Source organism: Rhipicephalus microplus, chromosome X (assembly GCF_043290135.1).
Source record: "Rhipicephalus microplus isolate Deutch F79 chromosome X, USDA_Rmic, whole genome shotgun sequence".
Lineage (NCBI taxonomy): Eukaryota > Metazoa > Arthropoda > Arachnida > Ixodida > Ixodidae > Rhipicephalus > Rhipicephalus microplus.
In genome coordinates this window covers 79311667-79337525 of record NC_134710.1, presented here as the reverse complement: position 1 = coordinate 79337525, position 25859 = coordinate 79311667, and the positions used below count along the sequence as shown (strand labels likewise).

Genomic DNA, 25859 nt, shown 5'->3' with positions numbered 1-25859 from the left:
AAAAGGATGGATGGATGGATGGATGGATGGATGGTTGTATAGAGCTGTGTCCTTTAGATCGGGCGGTGGCTCACGCCACCTAGCCCTAAAGTTAAGTACTATCACTGTGTGCTTAAGGATTGAATTTCACTCGCCCCTCGATTGTTTCCACCAATCAGTTAGCCTCCTCCTGGTTATTTCTATCCGTTTAAAGTCTATTTTGCCTTCACTGTCCCTAAATCTGAATGCTTTGAAAAGTTCGGTGCCATTATCTTCGACTATAGCGCGGAGCCCTTTACAGAACATTATCAAATGTTCAGCCGTTTCCTTCTCCTCTCTATACGCACTACATACCGTGTCTCTGCCTTCGTATTTTGCTCGGTACGTCTTGGTCCACAATACTCCCGTTCTAGTTTCGAAGAGCAGAGAACTACCCCGAGAATCATCGTAGATCTTTTCCCTTGCAATTTCCTGCTTAAAAGTTCAGCAGGTCTCCAGTGATGATTTCGTAAGCGTTCCCATCTTCCACATTTTCCTCTCTGTTTCATTCACCTTCTTCTTAACCAATGTTTCCTTTTTGGCTTGGTATTCTGCTGTTGTCTAAATACTTGCTTGACAATTTTCGAGTTCGTTTCCTCCATTTAGTATTGTCATTCTTCATGTACGAGTAACTGAAAACTTTCCTAGCTCAACGCTCCTCTCACAATTTTCTCAATCGCTCCTCAAATTCTATCTTGCTGCTAGTTTTCCTGCACTCAAACGATGCCCATCTCATATCTCCCTGTACCCCCTGATTTGGGGTATCCATGTGTGCTTCCAAAGCGTCTACCTATGCCACGTTGTTTAATTTCCAATCATGCTTGAACTTCTGATTTCATGCACACGACCGCATTGCCGAACGTCAAACCCGCGACCATGACACCTTTCGAAATCCCTCTCACAACGTCACACCTATTGTAGTTCCACAGTGCCCTATCTTTATAAAGGGCTTTTATAAAAAGCAGCGCCCTCTAAAGGGGCTTTATAAAACTAAATTTATTCAGTGGTTAATTTGACGACCGTGTTAAATTTACGCGGTGGTGGTTTAGGTGTTGAAGTTGCGGCAACGAGCAAGCGGCCGCTGTTTTGACAGCTGTGCATTCACGCTTATAGAACGATGATAATGCGAAGTACTTCGAATCCTATTTCGAGAGCCCCGCTATCGGTCGTGCAAGAGGTGCGCACACGCGCCGACACGTGTCGCTGGTGTTACGCCACGAAAGTGCACAACCTTGAAAATCGCGAAATCAAAAAAAGACTGGGAAATACGTAACCAGCAGGAAACAAGGTACGCCTGTGCTTTAGAAAGTCATGCACGCTTTCACGTACGAGCTTGTACATTTATACATTTTAAAATAAGGGTAACATTTCTTAACACTTTTGGCAATTAATTCTAACGAAAATTCAACCAGTTAGAGCAAGATGGTCGCTAAAAAAAACAGCGTTCGTCCTATTGTATGTGATGATTCCTCAACCACCCCTCCTTTTTTATATATCTCTCTCTCAAGTGAGCTTAACGTTTTGTTGGCTGGAACATATTGCCGATATTTCTCAATTCGGTCTACAACCTTTCTATTTTAAGATATCACATTTTTTTCTGTACTTTCTAATAATAATATAATTCGAAACAAAATGAAAGTAATCCGAGCAAGTGAAGGGCACAATCGATTGAATATTGATTGATATGTGGGTTTTAACATCCCTAAACCACCATATGATTATTAGAGACGCCGTAGTGGAGGGCTCCGGAAATTTCGATCACCTGTGGTTTTTTAACGTGCAACAAAATCTGCGCTCATGGCACTAAAGAATTTTCACCTCCATCGAAAATGCAGCTGCCGCAGCCGGGATTCGATCCCGCGGCCTGCGGGTCAGTAACCGAGTACCTCAGCCACTATAGACTTCCACGGTGGGGGCAATGTCACAATCGACAATATTGCGTCGATTTTATTGACATAGTACGTGCTCACGTCGTTTATTATTAAGACTACACAGAAGTTAGCTCAAACATATTTTATATACGCTAAAATCAATTAGGAACTAGAAGTTCAAAGATGGCTTAATAGCATTATCTTTCCCTTATGTAGCACTGCCAAAAGCAAGCTGATATAAATCGAATGAATGGAATGAAAATTTGATAGACATAATTAAGTTGTGATTATTGTGCTTCAACAGCAAGTACCGATGAAGTACCGATTGATACGAGGGGTTTAACGTCTCAAACCCACCATATGATTATGAGAAACGTCCAAATGCAAGAACTAATCCAGGGAGGAAACAAATTTTCGTGATGTGTACAATTCCAGTTTTTTCAATATTTTCTAACGATCCACACAAGTTACGATAACGCCTAACAATAAAGATAACGCAAGCTCGGCATTTCCGCTTGCATATCTTTTTCGGAATCATGCAGCGAATGTGGGAAGCATGCAAGGCATCAAATATTTCATGCTGTCTTCAAACGACTTTATGATGGCAAAAAACATATATTTTGACTCAATTCCAGAGAAGCGTCTGCAGGTATAACGTGTTAAATATAGCGTATCACATTACGAACAACCTTCTTCTTGATTCGATTCTGCCTAAACGAGTGCACTCAGTATAAAGTTAGCGCAGCAAATGTCCCAGTGAACCATGGCACTGCATCGCGATTACTTCTATCAGGATGGTTTGAACACCGTTTCGCTTTATTGGACAAAACACGCCCACCCACGTGTTGCACCTCAGCCAAAGTGAGTACACTGTTCGAAAAGTATACACGATAAAGTACGAAATAGGAAAGTGTTGCACGCGTGCATGCCGCGCAATACACCCTTGCACCACTACAGAACTGCCGATGCCTCTCGATATCTGGGTGCTGACGTATTCTCATGCCCTGCGCTATCTTCGTCGTCATGGCAACCGCGATATGGCATGGAAACAGTTCTGCCTTTTCCGCCGCCAGCGTGCAACGCCTGCCAACACCCAGAATCAGGCATAGCTTTTTGCGGTGAGTATTTTCGTCAGGATTTCGTTAAACTTGAGCCTGTTGCAGAACTAATGGTTTTGGTGTGCTTCTTGCGTTTTGGAGCGTGTCGAGCACGACGGAGTTTTATGCGTGAAAGGCAACGTAGTTTCAGAATGCGCGGTGGTTTGAACGCTAAGGCAGAAGGAAGACGAAAAGCACCGGTTGTGTCGGTCCTCTTTCTTGTGTCTTTGTGGTGAATATGTTCTCTTCCTTAGACATGAGTGTTTATTCCATTGTAGTGTACTATCGTGCATGCTTGTCTTGTTAATCTGTAGCCATAGGTCCGTTTTTTTACGAAGTTTCATATTGTGCCTATTACTTGCACGAAGGTGAAAGACAGGAGTACAACCACCCTTTGTTTTTTTAGACTGGAACGCCGATTATCGACTGCCAAGTCTGTAAACGCCTGTTCCGGGCAGGACTGTTATCCGGTTCGCGGAACAGCCTAACCGAAGACAGCTGCACAGGTCAGTTCATCGCGGGCATGCACGTACTCCCATTCATTTCACTGCTGTGATCAACGTTTTAGGTCGCGTATCGACTGGGTGGTTGACTACTGTGCGTTTAGGTTCGAAAAAAATTGGCAGCTGTACACAATGGTGCCTGTTTAACAGCCATGGATTGTTGGGGGCAGCAAGAAATCATGCCTCGATATGTTCAAGGCAAGAATAATTTTTAAGAAAGCCATATTTGAGTATTGCAAAAGCCGAAGCTGCACCTTCGAGTCAGTCTTGTTAACAGGGTGCTCGAAACATGAAAAATATATATGTCGGAATGGAGTGCTCTGTGTAGCATTCATTTTACTTGTTTTCCTGTTTCCGGTGCAGAAAATACGATAAATTGTGCGCACGGCTCTGACAGAGCGATAGCGGCTGCTGCAGATAAGTGAGTCATCGGGCCCTTTCACAAGCAAGAAATGAAAATGAAAAAAGTGTACTGTTTGTTATGTAGATCTTGGGATGGGTCTTTTTAGACTTTCTTTTTCTACTTCGCTCTTTTACTTACGCTGCAGCCAAGTTTTCTCCTTCCTCTCAATCACAGATCAAAGTGCTGACTATTCAAACAACCAATCCTTATGATAAATAATGGGATCCGTCAATTGTGCCGCTTTCGTCGATTAATGGTTTTGCTTTGTTAGGTTTATTCTTTAAGCACGTTGTTAATGTCTACTTAGACGGTTTTAAGTCCACCGCGGTGGTGTAGTGGTTACGGCGCTCTGCTGATGATCGGGGTGTGCTGCCGGCCGCGGATGGAGGCGAATGCTACAGGCTCGTGTACTGTACGATGTGAGTGCACCACCGAAGGCTGAGCTGAAAATTTCGGAGCCCACCACTACAGCATCACTCAGTACTATGGTGCAATTTTGGGGCATTGAACCTCAAAAAATATACTTATAACATCATCATCAGTCGTAGTAGCAGCAGTAGTAGTAATAGTTGCATTCGACATCTATAAGTTATTTGGCTGTTTATTCTTCCAAACTTTTATGCAAAAAGTCATACTATTGCTATGCCTGTGATTTATTTTTGCGAATGGATTGTGCTGTTCATGTCCGTATGTAGTAAACCGATAAAACCTAAGTCATAAGACTGATAACAGATTTTGATAAATATTTTTGTGACACATTTTCGCAGTATATATCCATCCAGAAAATACGACAAAATGTTGTCAAAAGCATCTTCCCTCGTCGTTTCGAATGTGCCACTTATTTGAAGCCCTGTAGCGGCGATCCTGGTGTAATATTGTAATTGCTTTATGACATGGTGACCGCTTGCTTATACAGTCTGTAAACGTCCTTGCTGAAGGGACAATCACCAGATTTGTTCACTCCGTCCGGGCTCTTCCGCCTGCTTTTCAATACTTCAGCTAAGACACGCAATCGGAGAAAGTGTTTTAAATGCGAAGCATTTCTTTGCGCACTCCAGGAGCGCCACATGGCTTAACAAGCGCCACATTTTGAACAATGAGACAAGCTGCTTTGACGACAATTCGCCGCATTCTCTGGACGAATACATACCACCAAAACGCGTCACAAAAATATTTATCAAAATCTGCTATAAGTCAGTTATCACTTAAGTTATATCGCTTTACTGCACACAAACCTTAACAGCACAATTTCTTTCGTGTCTGTCTGCCTGTATGTCTATCTAATCATTCTATTAGTTCTCCAGGCCGTTTCGTTATTTATATAGATACCAAAATTAGTATTACGTAACATAAGTGCATGACGATCATAAGCAACTAGTTATAGCATGAAAATCGTGACATGTATGTCATGATTTACATTTCATGGTCTTGCTGCTCTTGCGGTCGTGTCGTTCACATAACATACTGCAAGAGTGATATAGTATAACATGACTGCATGGCGAACATAAGTGACAGACTCTAACGTAGAAATTGTGACATGCATGTCATGTAAATCATGACTACACGCCACGCTCATTGGACGCTCGCGGTCATTTCGCTAGATTCACATATAACAAATTTGGTGTTACGTGACGTCACTGGATTACGAAAGTGTTATGGCAAGTGCGAAAATTATAATCATGAGATGCGTTTCATGTATTCGATATCAGGGGTTTAGTGTCCCAAAGCCACCATATGGATATGAGAGGCACCGTAGTGGAAGGCTCCGGAAATTACAATCACCTGGGGTTCTTTAACGTGCACCCGAATCTGTGCACACGGGCCTACAACATTTTCGTCTCTATCTGAAATGCAGCCGCCACAGCCGGGATTCGATCCTGCGACATGCGGGTCAGCAGCTGAGTACCTTAGTCACTAGACCATCGTGGCGGAGCATGCGTCTCATATAAGAACATGACTACATGCCATGCTCACGATGCACTCGCGGCCGTTTCACTGGCTTCACATATACCAAATTTGGCATTACGTGACGCGAACGGACGACGAAGGTAAATGACATGAACAGACATGATAATTAAGAAATGCGTGTCATGTAAAACATGACTACATGCTACGTTTATTGTGCTTTCGCGGTTCTTTCGCTAGCTTCAGACATACCGAAATTGTTGTTACGGGACGTGAATGAATGACGAAGGTATATGAGTGGTGCAAACATGATAGTCTTCACATAGAAGTCATCTACGCCATAATTTACGACCACCTCGTAACGGTGTGCTGATCTTGAAGTGTCATATCAACCTTCCTTATCCGTGCTTCGCATATCATCGATTCCCACTGTGCTGATCGGAATGTTTGGATATCATTATACTTGTCCATGTGATATTTGGCCTTCGATTTGACATTTTTAAACATATTACCACTTGGTGATTTTTATAGGTCCAATTGGTGCTTCATATAGGACAGTTACGGGTATGACTAACTACATATTTTGAATTTATATAGTGTTATTTATTATCCAAAGAGAGAAATGCGCCAGGTTTGAGGTTGACCTAATGATTAATCGAGTTTCATAGTGAAACTTATAAACGGGAATTGGCTAAGGTTCCTTTATACCAGATATGGTTCTAATAGAAATTCCACCAATTGATTACAATTGAACTTTGCTCACTGCCAATTGGTTTCAACTGGACATCACAGAAATTGGTAAACCTGTTAAACAAGAAAACAGTTCGCAGAAATAGGTTTGCAATTACATTACCCTGAAATATAATATCTTTACGTTTTAATATTATACACAACGAGTGTCATTTATTTCATCTGTTCGCTTTGCAGTCGGCCACAAGATTACCCTATTGTTATTGAACCCGGCACAACTCGCTAAGCTGAAATTCCTGACATGTCGAGTGAGGTTGTATTTAGAGATGAACATAACATATGTGGAGAAATTTTTCATTGAAGGTGGCCTTCAATAATGCTAAGTTCATTAAATCTAACGACATGGTTTCTTAATTTTGATGCATCTTCGTTGAGATTAACAAACCAGACCCTTAATTAAGAGCTCGACGGTATTTCCAATTGGCGAGATTTATTTGACCAGTCGACCTAATTGGCCAAACCTTTTTGATTATATATTTATGCTACCGATTGTTTGCGTTGGTTAGCCCCATCAACACAATAGATAAATATAATAGAAATTCAATGTTTTGTTTATTGTGTGAACTGGGATCACCTGCTAGTCTCATTGGTCGATTCATTTGGATGTTGATTGTGCTACCATTTGGCTATAATGGTCAGACCCATTCAAACCTAAAAAGATGACTCATTGAAATTTTTCAACTGGTGTCCGAAAACGCAATTGAGAACTTCTAATTGGCTCCGATTGGAAATGTCCTAGTGCTTTCAATGGGATCCAATTGAAAATTTGTAATTGGTCAGGGTAAATTTTTCAGACTGGAGAATGGTTACATATAACATATGCGACAGTTAAACATATGTCTGTGCATGCATTAGTAAAATCTTGAGCGCTACCTAGTAACGTTTCGCTCAATGAAAAAAATATAACACAGTCACCTTCCATTCGCATGCTACCCATAATTACATGGGATCTACCAAATTTTTTCGTAGCGGTCATTTTAGTATGAGCTGTAATTGCTCAGGATAACGAAATATTGATATAACGAAAACTGGAATGCACTAAAGTGATATCTGCATTACGCATTTGTTAATTCTTTTTTTATACAGGTCAATGAAACCATAATGGTGGAGTGTTTCAAACCAGGCTGCGGAGGCGTGCTAAGACCAAGGAGCAGTGCAAGCGTGGCGGTTTGTCCAGAGTGCCGCTCAGTGAACTGTTTAAGATGCTACGCCACCCACGATGGATTGTCATGCAAGGAATACAAGAAGAGCATTGGGGCTGATGTCACGCCAACTCCAACAGCTGCCAGCCGAGGGCGCAATACATCGGTTAGTTTTTTTATCTGGCTTGCATGCGAAATTTCTGCCATGCACGACACCGAAATGCCGAAATGCTAACAATGAAGAACTACTTACATAATGGCTCTTTATGTTGCGACTCCGACAATAATTAAAGGGACACTAAAGTCAAATAACAATTAGTAAGAGTGAAAGATTAATGTATGACAACGTCTAAAACGACAATATATCCCCAGCACTGCCCTACTTACCAAAAAATTCATGCAAATGCACAAGAGCACATGCGCCGTGAGTAAGACATCCGAAAAATTATCCCGATCACGCCAGACTTACCACCTACAATTATTCACTAGTCATCAAACTAGCTGCACTATGTAAATGACCTTCCATTCATCAAGTGGCGTAAAAAATGCTGTTTGTTTCCGTTTGATTCACGGAAAAAAGAACCGCCGGACATTACCGGGGGGGGGGGGGAGGGCGCGAGTGGTTGAAAAGTTCGAATTAGTCTGGTTAAACTGGACAGGTCATGCCATCTAGCGGAGCCCAGTTGAGCTAAGCACGCCTGTCATCTCGGAGGCCGTGGCAGAAAATTGTTTAATGGGCGTTGTTGATGCTGCAGATCCCGCTACTTTCGTTCTGCTGCCACTACAGTGTCGGCGGCCACGCAGTAAAGCTGGGCAACTTTGTGTGTGGCAACAGTGACGCGAAAATTTCAGGTAATTTGAAGTGCGCGAACGCGATGTGGACAATTACAATGTGATTTTATTTCAAAATAAGCACCTCCTTAAAACAAAAGTAGCACCACGAGGATCTGGAACGCTATTTCAGCAATCAACATCGACCTAATATTTGATTTTAGTGTCCCTTTAAGCTTGTCAAGGATCTGCGTCCCGAATGGGGATGCTAAAATTCATAAAGATTAATGCATGCGATAAAGCTAACGCACGTCGTAAATATTTATATATTTCTGATCAACTTTTGCTACAACAATAAGTAAATCCTTTTTGTAAAACGAGGTCTAAAATGACGAGTTTTAACTTCTGGACCCAGTATGCATCATGTGTCACGTTCAATTGCATTTTCACATTTTTTTTTACATCAGCCATAAAACCTAAACGGTTAACGAAGCGAGAAAAAACAGCGCGTAACCCAGGACAGTGACAAAGACGGACGAAGCGCTTCGTCCGTATCTGCCACTGTCCTGTGTTACGCATTGTTTTTAAAGACGATAGTCTTTCTTGGGGACCTTAGACACAAAAATTTTGGTATGTCTGTCTGTACACTTGTCTGTTTGTCCACTTTTAACGGCATCGAGTACTTGAAACGGCTTACTCCATCCGCAGCGACCACCAATGTTGCTCAAGTTTTAGCGTTCATACTTGTGCAATTGTCAATTAATAAGCAATTATTGCGCAAGTCTGGGGCACCATAACGACATGTATGTATTCTGCATGTGCATCTTAAGAAAAGGCATAATTAAGTAATTTTAAGGACCGTAGCGCATATCACGCTGCGTTGACCATGCAACGATTGTACGGAAAGGTGAGTGTTTCCAACGCTTTGCTAAGACGCGATGGTGGTGGCACCTACCCGTCGCCTTGCGTTCTACACCTTATCACTTCTGAGATGGGCGCTCACACCCGTCTCAGAGCCACGTGCTTCGTTTTCTAAGAACACTGACAGGTGGCGCTCATGTCTCACGTGCGACTTGACTTGATGCACTCGTTCGCCTCCGCTGCACGTTCGAGGCACTTTAACGCAGTGCTTCCAAAACACCATTCTCCGATTTTCTTGCGCAGAACATCAAATAAATTGTTCGCTACGGTCCTTAGACTATCGCTACGGCAAGACTATCATCTTTCGACGACATTTGCAGATTACATGCAGATGCGGGGCCAATTTTTTTTCACTTCGTTGATCATGTACCAACCTGCTACAATAAGCACTGTAGTTAAGTGGTTAACTAAATGATTGGGCTACAATTATGAACTCGTTCATATTTTTATACCTGATGTTATTATAAACGTGCCTCGCAGTTACTCTCCTATATATTGTGAATCTGACAGTACCGGGACCAAAACTCGTAATGTTCTCGGTAAGTTATGGGCTTTATTAGTCTAAAGATGTAAGACGTCTGATCAAACTAAGTTTACAGTGAACTTCGAGCACCTTGCATATACTATACGTATGGCAATTTTACTCTCTGCTGCTGCGGGGCTGCGAAGTTATTGGGTGGTGACTTCAGACATATTGCAAATTGACTTTGCTTTATCATTGAGCTTTTATGAACATACTAGCGTGCGTGCACGAAACTATGACGTCATCATGATACAATTTCAAACATAAAATTATTACTGTCATGATCATCAGCAGCAGCTTGACTACGCCCACTCCAGGGCAAAGGCATCTCCCATGATTCGCCAATGAACCCGTTCTTGTCCTTTCCGTTCGCACGTTGTGCCTGCAAACTTTATCTCATCGGCCCAACCAACCTTCTGTCTCCCCATCGTGCTTTTGCCTTCTTTGGAATTCTGGTCAGTTATCCTTAATGACTATCGGCTATCCTGCCTACGAGCTACGTGCCTGGCCCGTGCCCATTTCTTCTTCTCGATGTTAACGATGATATCATTAACCCCAATTTGTTCCCTGACCCACTCTGCTCTCTTCTTTTATCTTAACGTTACACAATAGTTTTCCTTTCCATCGCTCACTGCTTCGTTCCCTCTTTGTAAGCATCCAGGTTTCTGCTCCATAGGTAAGCACCGGTAAGATGCAGCAATTATATACCTTCCTCTTGAGGGTTAATGGCAGATTACCATTCATGATTTCAGAATGCTTGCTTGATTTCAGAATGCTAACCCCATCCTTACAATTCTAGTTATTTTATATTTAGCGTCATTTCATGAAGTGCTGCGCAATAAAAAATTGCAACATGGTCACCTTCTGTTCACATGCTTCGCATAACGTCGATTTTCAGGTACGTGGGATCTGCCAATTTTTTTCACTATCATGGTTCAATTCCACGGTTACTACCTGTCCTAAGTAGTCATAATCTTTTACAACTTTCAAGGTCTCTCCACCAATCGCAAAGTGCTATTTTCTGTCTAGACTGTTGCGCATTGCTTCAGTTTTATACATTTTCAGACCTACTCTACTGCTTTTTGTGTCCATTTCAGTAATCATGAGCTGTATTTTGTGCCCTGAGTTAATCAAGACATTGTCATCAGCAAACCGCAGCTTACTAAGGTACTCTTCAATAACTCTTATTCTTAACTCTTGTGTATCTAGGGATTTGAAAACTCTGGTAAACACGCTGTGAATAGCATTAGAGAGATCGTGTCTCCCTGCCTTGCACCCTTCTTTATTGAGATTCTGCCGCTTTCTTTATGAAGAACTATGGTGGCTCCCACTGTAGATTTATTCCAGTATGTTCATGTACGGTTCGTCAATGCCCTGATTTTATAGTACCTGAATTACTGCTGATGTCTCGAATGAGTCAAACGCCTTCTCGTATTCTATGAAAGTTATGTATAGGGGTTGGTTGTATTCCACGCATTTTTCTATTGCCTGATTGATAGTATGAATATGGGCTATTGTGGAGTAGCCTGTATTAAATTCTGCTTGGCTTTTTGGTTTATTGAATTAACTCTTATGTCGCCCTATTTTGTTAGCTATTATTTTTGTAAATATTTTGTAGAAAATAGACAGCAAGCTGATCAACCTGTAATTTTTCAAGTCCTTGACGTCTCCTTTCTTATGGATTAGAATGATGTTGACGTTATTCCAAGATTCTGGTACCCTTCCCGTCAAAAGAGACTTTGTATATAAGGTGGCCAGTTTTTCTAACGCAATTTCTCCGCCATTTTTCAGGAGGTCCGTTGTTACCTTATCTTCACCAGCGGCTTTGTTTTTCTGCATTCCTTCTAGGGCATTCCTTTCTTCCCCTGTCGTTACTGGCAGGATGTAGAATTCCTCTGTGTTAATATTACTTTTAACGATATCGCATTGGTTGTTTTGGCTTCTGTACAGCTCTCTGTAGCACTCCTCCACCACCTCAACTATTCTATCTATATTGTTTATGGCATAGCCTTCCTTTACCCTAATGAATGCATTAGATTTTCGCCTATGCACAAGTTTGCTTTCGCAGCTTTTAGGCTTCTGCGGCTTTTTACAGCCTGCTTAATTCTCTCCATGTTATACCTTCTTCTGTCGGCTACCTTGCGCCTATTTAACTTCAAAAGCTGCACTAGCTCTATTTTCGGTTGCATTTGAGGTTTTCATGGTTTGTCGTCTCTTTATATTTTTTGTCTCTTGGGATAGCTTCCCAGTGTCCTGTCTAGTGAGTGTACTTTCGACTTTCATTGCACACTCTTTGATGATACTAGTAACATTATAGTTCATTGCGTCAACGCTAACATTGGTTACCTCGTTTAGAGCCTCGAATCTATTCTGAAGTGAAGCTATTGTTACGATGGGGTGTGTTTATTGAAGAACGAATGGCGAAGGGTAGCCGCGTCGACACCGAGCTGCTTCCAAACAGACCACTTCGTTTTTTCTCTTCCTCTCTTCACACGTTGCCGCTTCAGCGTAACACTCCCCCTTTCCCAGACGAAGCCCCCTGGGTGAGCATCAGTCACGAGGATGAAAGTGCTTTAAGCGGGCGACGTGAACAAGCTGCGTCTGCCTAGAACGGTAGCGACGAGATACGAGACGAGCGATTGAATATGTCACATCACTTAGGCGATCGACGATGAGAAAAGAACCGGTGTAACAAGCCAGGAACTTCTGGTACAGACCACGCTTGCGAAAGCGTGTCCATAGCCATACTTTTTCTCCTTTTTCGTACGACACGTTCTTGTGCCGTGAATCATAAGCGAACTTGGAGCAGTCTTGGGTTTCCAAAGTACGGAGGAAGCACTAGGCGACGTGCTTCCTCCGCGCGGCAGAGAGTCTGGGCAATGGAAGAGTCCTCATGCGCATGAAAAGGCTGAATGGTGTCAAGAAAGTGGCTGAGTGGTCTGACATAAGGAAGATAGAATGGACTGTAGCCAGAGGTTTCATACTTTGCCGTGTTATAAGCGTAGTTGATAAATGGCAAGATGTCATCCCAGTTCGTGTGCTTGGAGTCAACGTACATCGAAAGCATGTTGTAAACGTTCTGTTGGTGTGCTCAACGAGACCATTTGTTTGCGGGCGATATGAGGTCGAGTGGCGAAACTGGCAAGCACAGAGACGCAAGAGTTTTTATACAACATCGGCTACAAATTGTCGACCATGATCACTCAATGATCCGAGGCAGTCCATGGCGCAGTATCTTGGGAGAGTGGAGGAACCTCGATACATCAATGGCCGTGGCTGTTGTTAGTGCTTTGGTTTCCACATAACGTGTCATGTGGTCAATTCAGACCATGATCTAACGGTTGTTATTCAATGAGCGCGGAAATGAACCGAGAAGATCCACTCCAACCATTTAAAAAGGAGACGAGGGTGACATCAAGGGGTGGAGAGCAACCAGGTTAGTATTTGGTCACTTGAATTGCTGGCATTTATCACAACTGACCACATACTTTTCCGTATGGCGTCGCATGGTATGCCAGTAGAATCAAGCCAGCAGGCGGTGGTACGTTTTGGTGAACCCCAGGTGCCCCGCTGATGCGTCGTCGTGCATAGCATAGAGTAGGTGTGTTCTCAAATTCTTGGGGACCATTAAAAAAGGTGGGCGCCATCAGCCGCGTAATTTTTTTGTAAAGAGGCCATCTCAGACGATAAAGCTATGGAAACTAGTCGGTTGAGCGGCTGAGTCAGAGATCATTCAAGCTGAAGTTGTTGCACTGTTCTTCCCGCAAGGTAGCGAGGTCAAGAAAAGCAGTATCGTCGATGGCAGCTAGAAAATTGTCAAAATTGTTGGCGTCACATGGTGGTTGGTAGGGGAAGCCTCGAGAGACAGTCGGCGTCTGCATGATGGCGGCCACTCTTCTAGCATATTGTAAAGTTAAATTCCTGCAAACGTAGCGCAATTGCGCGAGGCGACCAGAAGGGTCACGGAGACCAACCAACCAACATAGCGAATGGTGGTCAGTCACGATCGTGAAGTGCCGCCCGTAGAGATAGGGGTGGAACTTATGCACAGCAAAAGCCACAGCGAGGCACTCGTGTTCAGTAACGGTGTAATTATTCTCGGCCTTGCTCAATGAACGACGGGCGTAGGCGATGACATTCTCGGCGTCATCGAAGCTCTGGATGAGCACGGCGCCGAGACCGATGTCACTCGCGTCGGTGTGCACTTCTGTCTTGGCAGACGGGTCAAAATGGTGCAGTATGGGTCCGAACCTGAGAAGGAATTTAAGATCATAAAACGAAGCATCATACTTCGCTGTCCAGATACAATATTTATCTTTGCACAGCAGTGAAGTCAATGGGTAGGCAGTATCAGAAACTTGGGCACAAATCGGTGGAAGTAACTAGAAAACTCCGTTCTGACTGCGGTTGTTTGAAACAGGTACCTGCAGAAACCTTCTGATGGTCTGGGCGCACATCATGTTTGTCTGCAAGATGACCAAGTACAAGTGTTTCTCGCTGACCGAGGTAACATTTCTTGAAGTTCAGGGTAAGGGCAGCTTGTTCAAGGCATGTTAAAACAAGGATAAGTGGATGGCTGTGTCCATCAAAAGTGCGTCCAAAAACGACGATGTCGTCGAGGTAACACAAACAAATCTTTCATTTGAGACCACACAGTACCGTGTCCATAAACTTTTCAAACGTCACAGGGGCGTTGCACAAACCAAACGGCATGACATTGAATTCAAACAAGCCATCTGGCGCGACAAAAGCGGTTTTCTCTTTGTCGGCGGGATGCATAGGTACCTGCCAATAGCCCGATTGGAGGTCCACAGATGAGGAGTAAGATGCCGAATGAAGACAGTCGATAACGTCGTCTATGCGGGGAAGCGGATACACGTCCTTTTTTCGTCACCGAATTTAGACGCCGGTATTCGACGCAAAACCTCCAGGACCCGTTTTTTTTTCTTCACGAGAATGACCGGTGCAGGCCAGGGGCTAGAAGTGTCTTGGATGACGTCCATAGCCAACATGTCTTCTACCTGTTCGGCAATCACCTTGCGCTCCGATGCAGACACACGGTATAATTTCTGCCATATGGGATGCGCGGACACCGTGTCAATCCTGTGGCGAGCCCACGTATTGGGAACACGAACTTTGGTAACGTACTGGGTGAAATGAAACAATGAAGCGTGCCTGCTAAGGACGCTGACTAGGGCTTGACGCTTCTCAAAAGGTAGTGTCTTGCTAATCATGTTCGAAAACGGCGAAGAGTCTTCGGGGACACCAGAGCTAGTCTCATGAGCCCGGGATTCATTCGAGGCGTGATTGCTTAAGGCGTCGATATTAAGGCTCGTATCCGCTTCAAACGAGGCAAGTCGCATACCGCTTGGAAGCACAACAGACTGGTTAGACAAATTTGATACCCACAATGCACTTGTGCCGCAGGCCACAGAGACAATACAGCGTGGCACGAGTACAGCCTTCTTTGCAACGATTGATGGCATCGGCTCAACAAGAGCGTCGAATACATCGTTGTCGGCACTAGCAACAGTAACGCGAACGCTGGATAACGAACGGGACAGTACGACGGAATCTCCCCAGACGGCGAGGGTGTGCGAACAAGTAGCAGGTTAGTCGGCAACAAAAGGAGAGACAAAAAGCTCGCCGGTACCGCAATCAAGAGTGGCACCGCACTATTGCAGGAAATCTAGACCCCAGAATCACATTATGCGTTAGTTTAGCGAGCACTGTGAATTAGGCTTGATTGACGTTATTAGAAAAATAGACGTTCGTGGTACACACACCAAGATGTCGTAGCAATTCTCCACTCACAGCACGAAATGTGCTCCCATTATCCCACTTGAACATCACCTATGGCCAATTTGGGTTTTGAAATACATGCTGGTAACGGAGACACTTGCTCCCGTGTCCACTAAAGCTGTCGTTGTAACATTGCCCACAGAAACACAAATCTTGTTATGACGCATAGTCAATGGTGGAGGTGTAGCGGCGTGTAGCTGAAGAAGACTGACGACCTCACCTCCATCGCTCGCACTGCCTAGTTTCCCGGTGGCGGTGTAGTGGGTCATCGTCGAGGAGATGGGGATCTTCGCTAGCGTGAAGGTGGTGGCGTCTAGCTCCGCGCAGACGCCGGTGAGTCACAGTGGTGATTTCCTCGATGGTTTGGCCTGCTGTCAGAGTATGAGGGCCAGGGTGTCTTGTCAACGTGCTGATTCCTGCTCCCGTAGAAAGTGCGTGGTCGCCCATTGGACGGTGCTGCCGTGAGACGGCAATTGGTGCAGAATCGGGTGACATGAACGCGGATGCCACAGTGAAAGCATATGGGACGTTCGCCAGGTGCGCTGATGTCAGGAGAAAGATGAATGGCTCAGCCGTTTCGTGCCTGATAACCGGTAGGTGGTCTGCGTGCGTATTCGTCATCCAATAGGTAGTACGGAGGCATAGTTTGGCTTGGCCCTCGAGGACGGGGCGTATAGTTGTAGGTATTAAAGGGGGTGGCGTTGATAGTCGTCGCACTTAAGTCGCTGGGAGGAAAGGGTTCTCGGACATTAGGTGCTGGCCGAGAAGCCGCCTGGCGTAGGTCGAGCTCTTCGCGCACTACTTGGCGAATCATGGACGTGAGATCTGATGGGGTTGGATGCACGTCGACACTGGCGACATTAGTGACGTTGGGCAGGCGGCCGAACTTTGGTGTATGTAATTCGCCGTGCTTTCAGCGCTTAAAACGTCTGGCAGTGCTTGATAAGGTCACTTACACGCTCTAAACTTTCTCTTGCGGTGAGGAACTGGTAAGCGTCTTCCGCGATCCATTTTAGACTATGACCAACCTTGTCCTCTGCTGTCATCCAGGGGTCCAGTGCTCTGCACATCTTGAGCACCTCCTCGATATGCGTCGAGCAGGCTGCATAAGAGTTTCTCGCCACGCTTCTTCGCTGCCGGATCCCCAAAGCACAACTTGATTTCATCGACGAACTTCCGCCACGTCGTCAGGCTTTCTTCATGGTTTTCAAACCATTCAGACGCGGTTCCTTTGAGAAAGAGTCCCACATTATTCAGCTGGCTGGTGGCATCCCAGCCATTAAACCGACTTGCCCGTTGGTAGTAGCTGAGCCACGAGTCGACATCTTCTGCAGCTTGTCCAGCGAAGGATGGAGGCTGGATGTAGGGCTGCCACGAAACGCGGGAAGCAGGTAGCTCGTTGTCATTGTTGTCGTGAGACGCCATCGCAGGTGGCAGACCAGCAAATCATAGGCTTCGGTGAAGCTCCGTGTATTGCACCTCAGAGGTCGATGAGTCGCCGTTCGTCAGGGGCGCCGTGATCGTACCCAGCACCTCTTACCAAAACTGTTATGATGGGGCGTGTTTATTGAAGAACGAATGGCGAAAGGTAGCCGCGCCGACACCGAGCTGCTTCCAAACAGACAACTCCGTTTTTCTCTTCCTCTCTTCACACGTTGCCGCTTCAGCGTAACACTATGAATTCCTGTACTTTTCCTCTCACTGCTAGCTCATTAATTACCTTCTTGCGTGTTAGTTTAAGCTTTGCTCTTTGAATTTAGGTGAATATGAGCTCTTACCACTCTATGGTCACTGCATCGCATCTTGGTAACTATTTCTACATCGTGTACAACACCTGGATGTGCACACAGAATGAAGTATATTTCATTTTCGCTTTCACTATTGTTACTTCGCCACGTTCAATTACGGTTAGCTCGTTTTCTGAAGAAGGTATTCAAGATCCGCAAATTATTACGTTCGGCGAACTCTACTAATAACTTCCATATGGCATTTCTATAGCAGATGTCATATTCTCCCACTGCAAGCATGGTCTCCGGCCTGCTTATACTTTTGCATTAAAGTTACCCACCAGGATAGTGTACTGTGTCTTTAATAATGACTGACTGTACGTCTTCATAGAAGCGTTCAACCAAAGAATCATCATGGCTCGATGGCCCCGCCGCGGTGTTCTAGGGACTAAGGTACTCGGCTGCTGACCCGCAAGTCGTGGAATCGAGTCCCGGCTTCGGCAGCTGCGTTTTCGATGGAGATGAAAATGCTGCAGACCCGTGTGGTCAGATAAGGGTGCACGTGAAAGAACCCCAGGTGGTCGAAACTTTCAGAGCCCTCCACTACGGTCTTTTGCATAATGATATGGTGGTTTTGGGGTGTAAAATCCTACATATCAATCAATCATCATGACTCGATGTAGTCACGTAGGCCTGTACCACCTTCGTCTTGTTCTTTGTGTTAAGTTTAATTATTATGCTTGCAACACTCCCACTGATTCTATAGTATTCCTCTATGAAGTTAGCAATATTTTTATGTATAAAAAACCCCACTCCTAGTTATTTTTTATCAACACATCCAGGGCGAATGTACTGACCCCTTCTTTACCAGCTGCTACTGCCTCCACAGAACACAAGCGTGAGTAAATTTTAGTCAGTTTTACTGATCGTAAGCACTCATGCAGTCAGTGTCATCATAAATCGCAATCTAAAATTAGGAATTGGTACGCTCAAAATGAGGAATTGGTGCGCTCAAGTGAAAACAAAAATTACATATGAACGAAACAAGACGCTTTGCTTGTTTGTTGTTTTTTTCTCGTGTGCAGGGCGTTTTTCACACTGTTCATCATATCATACAACGGGAACTGCACAATTTATCAATGAGTAATTATGAACGACATTTGCCAATAAAGGTGACCTCGTTTCATCTACTACCTACAAGCCTAGGAGCACTCGCAAATATTGTGTGGTATGACTTTTACTCTTGTCCTGAGGATTAGTCCGAGACTGATGCTGCGTCTCATAATGATATGGTGGTTTGGGGACGTTACGCCCCACACATAAATCAACCAATGAGACTGAAGCTGGATTCTCCCAGGTCGGCTCAGATAGGCCAAGTCCCTCTGCCACCATTTTGCCGATCTAGTGCATGGTCTCGATAAATTCGCGTGGTGATCCCTGTGACACAAGCCGAAAAGAAATCTTTAAGTGTAATCCAGCGAAGCGAAGTAAAGCGAAAAGATTAAAAAAAGCGTTGTGGAAGTGTCGATACAATAAGTGCAATATTACACAACTACTACCCTTGGGCATTGAAACGCCGGCTACTGACTGTTGAATCAGATATTGTCATATTTCATTTCATCTCATTTCATTTATTGCATCCTTAAAGGCCCGAGGGCATTACATAAGGGGGGGGCAAAAAATACGCTGTGAGTGTGTATAATTCAAGTTGAACAAATTATTATAAACAGTACAGTTCTAATATGGTAGTTTGGTCAAGAATGACAACAAAAATGAATGAAATAACACACAAAAGAAACGCTTTGGCTGGGAATTAGAGTACAAACAACTAGGCACAAGCAAATTATACATACAGTACGTTGGTGGAATATATTTACAGCCACGGGTTAATGGGTGGAATCAAAGTGGGATTCCAATTTTGCGCGGAATGATGTGCGGTCAGGTGTGGCAACAATGGTGTCAGGAAGGCGATTCCAAAGTGTTTTTGCTTGGGGGAAAAAGGAGTCGTTCATTGCGGATGTACGGCCGTTGATTCGTGCAATGGGGTTTGAATGGTTAATGCGGGAAGAAGTTCTGTTTGGGGGCTGTAAAAGTTCGTGTCTTGATTGGGGTCGGAAAAAGAAACTGTGGAGGAGGCATAGGCGCGAGATGAGGCGGCGTGACGTGAGTGATGGCAGTTCAATTGATTGTTTTAGGGCGGTGACGCTGATTTATCTGGAGTACTGTGAGGTTATAAAGCGGGCAGCGCGGTTTTGAACAGCTTCTAGTTCGCTAACGAGGTATGCCTGGGATGGATTCCAAATGGACGATGCGTATTCGAGCTTTGGCCGTACGTATGTTAAGTATGCTAGGTTTTTAACGTCAGGAGATGCTGATTTGAGGTTACGGCGCAGAAAACCAAGCGTACGCAGAGCGTCTGAGCAGATGGACTGTACGTGCGGTGCAAATGAAAGAGATGGGTACATGTGCACTCCGAGATACTTGTATGACGAAGCCGAATCGAGAGGAAGCGAATTGATAAAGTAGGTATGATGAACAGTGGTGCGTCTACGGGAAAATGACATCGATTTGCATTTGGTTAGATTTAACGGCATTGATGAGTTTTGGCACCATAGCGCAACTGTGTCGAGGTCTTGCTGTAGTTTAGTACTGTTTTCAAAGTTGTGAATGGGGGAGTATATGACACAGTCATCTGCAAATAGTCGAAGTTTTGTTTGAATGTTTGTTGGCAGGTCGTTTATGAATATTAAAAATAGAAGAGGTGATAAGCCCACACCCTGAGGGACGCCTGATGATACGTGAGTTTTAGAGGAGTTATGATTATTAGCAGAGGTGAATTGTTTACGGTTGGAGAGGAAGTGTTTAACCCAGGAGACAATATTCTGTGCAATGCCAAGGGAATCAATTTTGCTAAGTAATAAGTTGTGTGGTACGCGATCAAAAGCTTTGGAAAAGTCTAGGAATATGGCATCAATCTGCAGGTTATCATCCATACTTTAGACTCTGCCGTCGCAAGAAACGATTAGATATAATACATAGCTATAGCTGACTGCCGAGACGTGTAAGATCGCATTTCTTTACTCTAATAGACCCACCTTTGATTTAAAGGCGTTGTGAAGCCTTGTTCCCCTGGTACTAAATGAGAGCAAATGGAAGTCGGTGTCGAAATGCAAAGACAGCGGCATATCTGTTCTCGCTAGTTAGACTTCACTTCCTAATGTGCCCACCTTGTTACAGCAGACCGAAAGGGACACCTCACCTCTTCCGTCAACATCTGCTGTGACCCCAAGGACATCACAGGAGGAAGCAGTGGCACCTATAATGGTACAGCTGGTAAGGTCTACCGTAGAAAAAGGACTTCTCTCTCTCTCTCTCTCTCTCTCTCTCTCTATATATATATATATATATATATATATATATATATATATATATATATATATATATATATATATATATATATATATATATATATATATATATATATTGTAGTGAGGAATTCGCAAGGCACTGACTAGTGGGACCATCTCTCTCGGAGTGTGAAGCGCGTGTGTGTGCTCGAGCTGTAGACGCTGGACTGCTCGAGCACGCACTCGCGTTTCGCACTCCGAGAGAGATGGTCCCACTAGTCAGTGCCTTCCGAATTCCCCACTACAATATATATATATATATATATATATATATATATATATATATTCTCATGTCTTGTCTTGTGCCGATGTGTCTAAATCTGCAGTGTTGTTTACGCCTTCCCAAACATTCCAAAGTGGCAAGAGCCTCGCGTTGCCGTTTGCTGTACTAGATATTTCGGCGGACGCTACCAATTTATTTGTCACAAATCCCTTGCCGTCTCCCACAACCTTGCTTCGCGGAGAATGTATTGGAACATTCCAAGACTTAGGACGTTTCCTCCATTTTCGGCCTTGACGGTGAAAGGGATTTGCAGCTTACTGTACTAACGCCATCTATACCCGTTCATTTTTTCACGAAAACATTCATTTGTTTCGCCCTTCAGTTGATGGCGAACTTGAAGAACCACACCGCGAGAAGCTTCTAGAACTTCTTCGCCAGTTTTGCGGCTCGTTCGATTGCCAGCAGAGGTCCTTAGGCCGAACGCACACTGTTGCCCATCACATTAACACCGGCTCTTAAGCATCTCTGTGACAGCGTCCCTACCGTGTATCTCCTGTCGAGCGTCATGTGATCACCGAAAAAGTGGCCGACATGCTTCAACGTGGCGTCATTCGGCCATGCAGCAGTCCCTGGTCTTCAACTGTTGTACTTGTGAGGAAAAAAGACGGCTCAATTCGCTTCTGCGTCGATTACCGCCGTTTAAACAATGTTACGCTTAAAGATACCCTTTGCCGCGCATCGATGATGCCCTGGACTGCTTGTAAGGCGCTGAATTATTCTCATCACTAGACCCACGGTCCGGTTATTGGCAGGTCCCTATGACACCATCAGATCGCCCAAAAACTGCTTTTGTGGCGCCCGATGGGCTACACGAATTTCTCGTAATGCCGTTCGGCTTTTGTCATGCGCCAGCAACATTCAAAAGGATGATGGATAGCGTCTTGCATGGACTAAAATGGAAGACATGCCTATGTTACTTGGATGATGTCGTTGTTTTCTCCCCTGATTTCAACAGCCACCTCCATCGTCTCAATGAAGTCTTGAGCTGCCTCACGAGCACAGGCCTTCAACTAAACATCAAAAAGTGCCACTTTGGAGCTCGGAAGCTCACAATACCTGGCCACGTTGTCTCAAAACATGGTGTCCTCCCAGACCCAGAGAAGCTTCGCGCTGTCGCTCAGTTCCCGAAGCCTACGACCGCGAAAGCTCTTCGCAGCTTCGTCGGACTGTGCTCATACTTTCGCCGCTTTGTGAAGAACTTTGCTACGATAATCGCACCACTGACACAGCTGATCACTGGCGATGGACACCTCTCTGATTGGTCGCCAGCATGCGATGATGATTTCGCAACATTACGCTATCTCCTTACTTCACCACCTATTTTACGCCCCTTCGACCCTACTGCTTTAACCGAGGTGCACACGGATGCTAGTGGCGTAGGACTTTGTGCTGTCCTTGCTCAACGCAAGCCTGGATTCTCGGAGTATGTAGTTGCGTATGCCAGTCGCACCCTCACCCAAGGCAGAGCACAAACACTCGGTTTCCAAAAAGGAATGCTTGGTCATCGTTTGGGCATTACAAAAATTTCGTCCGTACTTATACGGACGCCCATTTGATGTCGTTACAGATCATCATTCAATCTGTTGGCTCGCTTCATTGAAGGATCCTTCGGGCCGGCTTGGACGTTGGGTGCTACGTTTACAGGGATTTGATATTCACGTCACTTACCGCTCAGGCCACAAGCTTACCGACACAGACGCTCTTTCTCGTTCGCCCCTTCCTTCAGCCGTTGCACCTGTTTCCTTTGCCGAAGCTACCATCGACAGCATCCATGCCGCTGACATGCCTTCGTAACAACGCAAGGACCCTTGGATAGCCTCGCTTCTCTCCTCGTCTTCGGTGACACCACTCCAGCGCCTGCTTCGTGCACTACGTCGGCAAATTCCCCATTATGCGATACGGGATGCCATGTTGTACCGTCGCAACTATCAGCCGGATGGTAGGAAATGGCTTCTTGTTATAACTCGCCATTTGTGCTCCAACATGTGCGCGTACATCCCGCAGACCCTCAAAACTCCTACGCTGGCGTTTTGAAAACATACGACCGGCTTCACCAGCGATTTTTTTGGCGAGAAACGTACCCGTACGTTCGCAAGTACATACGTTCCTGCGCTGAGTGTCGGTGACGGAAAACAACTTGTCATGCCTCTGGCGAATTACAACCATTGCCGTCTCTAGCTCGGCCATTTGATAGAATCAGCATCGACCTCTACGGCCCACTACCTTGTACTCCCGCTGGCAACCCCTGGATTATTGTGGCCGTTGGCCATCTAACCCGTTACGCTGAAACTGAAGCTTTACCAGCCACTGCTGCTCGTGATGTCGCCTTGTTCATCTTGGGTAGCTTTGTCCTTCGCCGTGGCGCGCCACGTGAACTGCTTAGCGACCGTGAGCGTGCGTGTCTATCGCAAGTCGTCCAGGAGCTTCTCAGTGAGTGCAACATTATTCATCGCACCACTACAAGCTATCACCCACAGGCAAACGGTTTGACGGAACACTTTAACCACACGCTCGGTGATATGCTCTCTATGTACGTATCCTTCGATCATTCTAATTGGTACTTGGTGCTTCCTTTCATGACGTATGCGTATAATACGGCCGCGAAAGCAACTACAGGCTTTTCACCTTTTTTTTTTTACTGTACGGACGTGAGCCCTCTTCTACGCTTGACACGATACTTACCGCCCGGATGCTTCAGAATACCGCCCAGCCTCCGAACTTGTTCAGTGTGCCGAAGAGTGCCGCCAATCAGCACGTTCATTTACGTCCGTCGCACAAGGTCTCAAAAAAGAACGACTTGAGCCTGCTCACAGCTTCCACGTAGGCTCATTTGTATGGCTTTTGATTCCATTCTAGTCCCCCGGCCTCTCCCGAAAGTTGGCACCCAAGTAAACTGGTCCGTACCGCATGGTTCAATGCACATCACCGGTCAACTACGTCGTCGAACCAGAGACACCTGCCGACTACAGACGATGCCGTGGTCGCGAGACAGTCCATATCAGCCACTTAAAACCTTACTACGATCACCTTGTGCTTGCTTCGCCTTAAGTCGCCAGGATGGTTCCTCTTCACCACCGGGGCAAATGTAGTGGGGAAGAGGGAGAGAGACAGTATCTAGTCGGAGCAGCTGAAAGACGACTAGCTGAGTTCGTGACAGTTACTGACGCCCCTTAAACCAGGCAGTTGGTTTTAGTCAATAAACCCCCTTATAATATATATATATATATATATATATATATATATATATATATATATATATATATATATATATATATATATATATATAATATAAGTGACGTCATTAGAACAAATGTAATGTGAAAAAGAAGAAAGAAAAGTGGGTGAAAAAATAACCAGCCGTGAGCAGGAATCGAACCAACGACCTTCGAATAACGGATTCGATGCTTATTCGAAGGTCGTAGGTTCGATTCCTGGTCACGGCTGGTTATTTTTTCACCCACTTTTCTTTCTTCTTATTTGCATTACATTTGTTCTAATAACTTCCCCTATACTTTCCTTGGTAATATTGCCCGTTAGATCTCATAATATTGTGTCAAAACACGGAAAAAGGAGCCCTTAGGTATACACCTCTTTCCCTTATATATATATATATATATATATATATATATATATATATATATATATATATATATATATATATATATATATATATATATATATATATATATATATATATATATATATACATTAGTGAGCATATAACATGGTACCAGTGATATAGGAGACGGGGCCGGAAATGGAAAACATGGGGCTGTGCTACTCCCGTGTTTCTATTTTCGCCCCTAAACCATGTCGCTTAACATGTCATATAGTACCGTGTCATATATCAGACCTCGACAGTGGCCCTGATTCAGTGGGCCCTTGAGGTGTCTTCGGCCTGCCGTATTAGGCGGGCTTGTAATTGTGAGTCCGAGCAGAGGAGCGAGGCTTTTCATGCGCTTCCGTCTCGGAATCAACCTCTAATGAAGTCCCATGGGCACGCCTATACCATGCAGATTAAGTCCAAACTGCTATTATAAAATCTACACTTGTGTAATGAAATGGCGTGCATTGGTTTATCGTCACCAGACTAGGGAACGTATGTGTCCGAAGTAGGCGTCACCGCCTGTCTTTTCTTCAGCAAGTCTGCAGGAGGATAAATTATAATGTATAAATCTATAATGGATAAGGAGGATCAACCTATAATGCTGCGTGGCGGTTGATCCTTTCAAATCTCTCGTCATCCTCCCAGCTTGACCAGGTAAATCCAGAGGCTGGTTTGTTAGTATTTGAGCTGTCTGGTCTACAAAATCGCAACTTTTTAACTGGGAAACTTTGTCTTTGACAACATAAAACACTTGTAACTGCATACTGAATTAACACGCATGCAATCTTTTTATCATTTCATAAACATCTGCTCTCTGCGTTGTGTATATCGACGTGGTCACGTAATGCGGCAAAAAAAGTTTTGTCATTATGCTACCAAAAATACTATTCTGCGTATATTAGTTTTCCTTTGATTACACATTTGGGGGGGAGGGGACTCGGATAACTGGGAATTTTTTTGACAACATAAAAAACACATTTTAACTGCGTAATAAATTAACATGAATGCTGTCTTACTGTCATCTTATAAACGTGGTTGTTTATATCGACGTTTTGAGGCTTCACAATTTTAGTACTTCATTGCGATTACGGATAAGCATACCGATTATTATAGAATAAAGTTACGAAAA

General features: G+C 44.4%; 1 protein-coding gene across 1 annotated transcript in view; it reads left to right on the top strand.

Moving 5' to 3' along the window:
- Positions 1-2852: 2852 nt before the first annotated feature.
- LOC119176005 (uncharacterized) overlaps positions 2853-25859 on the top strand; it is a gene marked incomplete in the record, with an annotated part of 80019 nt that continues 57012 nt past the window's right edge. The window contains 4 exon segments of the mRNA XM_075876368.1: positions 2853-3007; positions 3393-3492; positions 7634-7855; positions 20671-20766. Coding sequence (XP_075732483.1) covers positions 7649-7855; positions 20671-20766 — 303 coding nt within the window.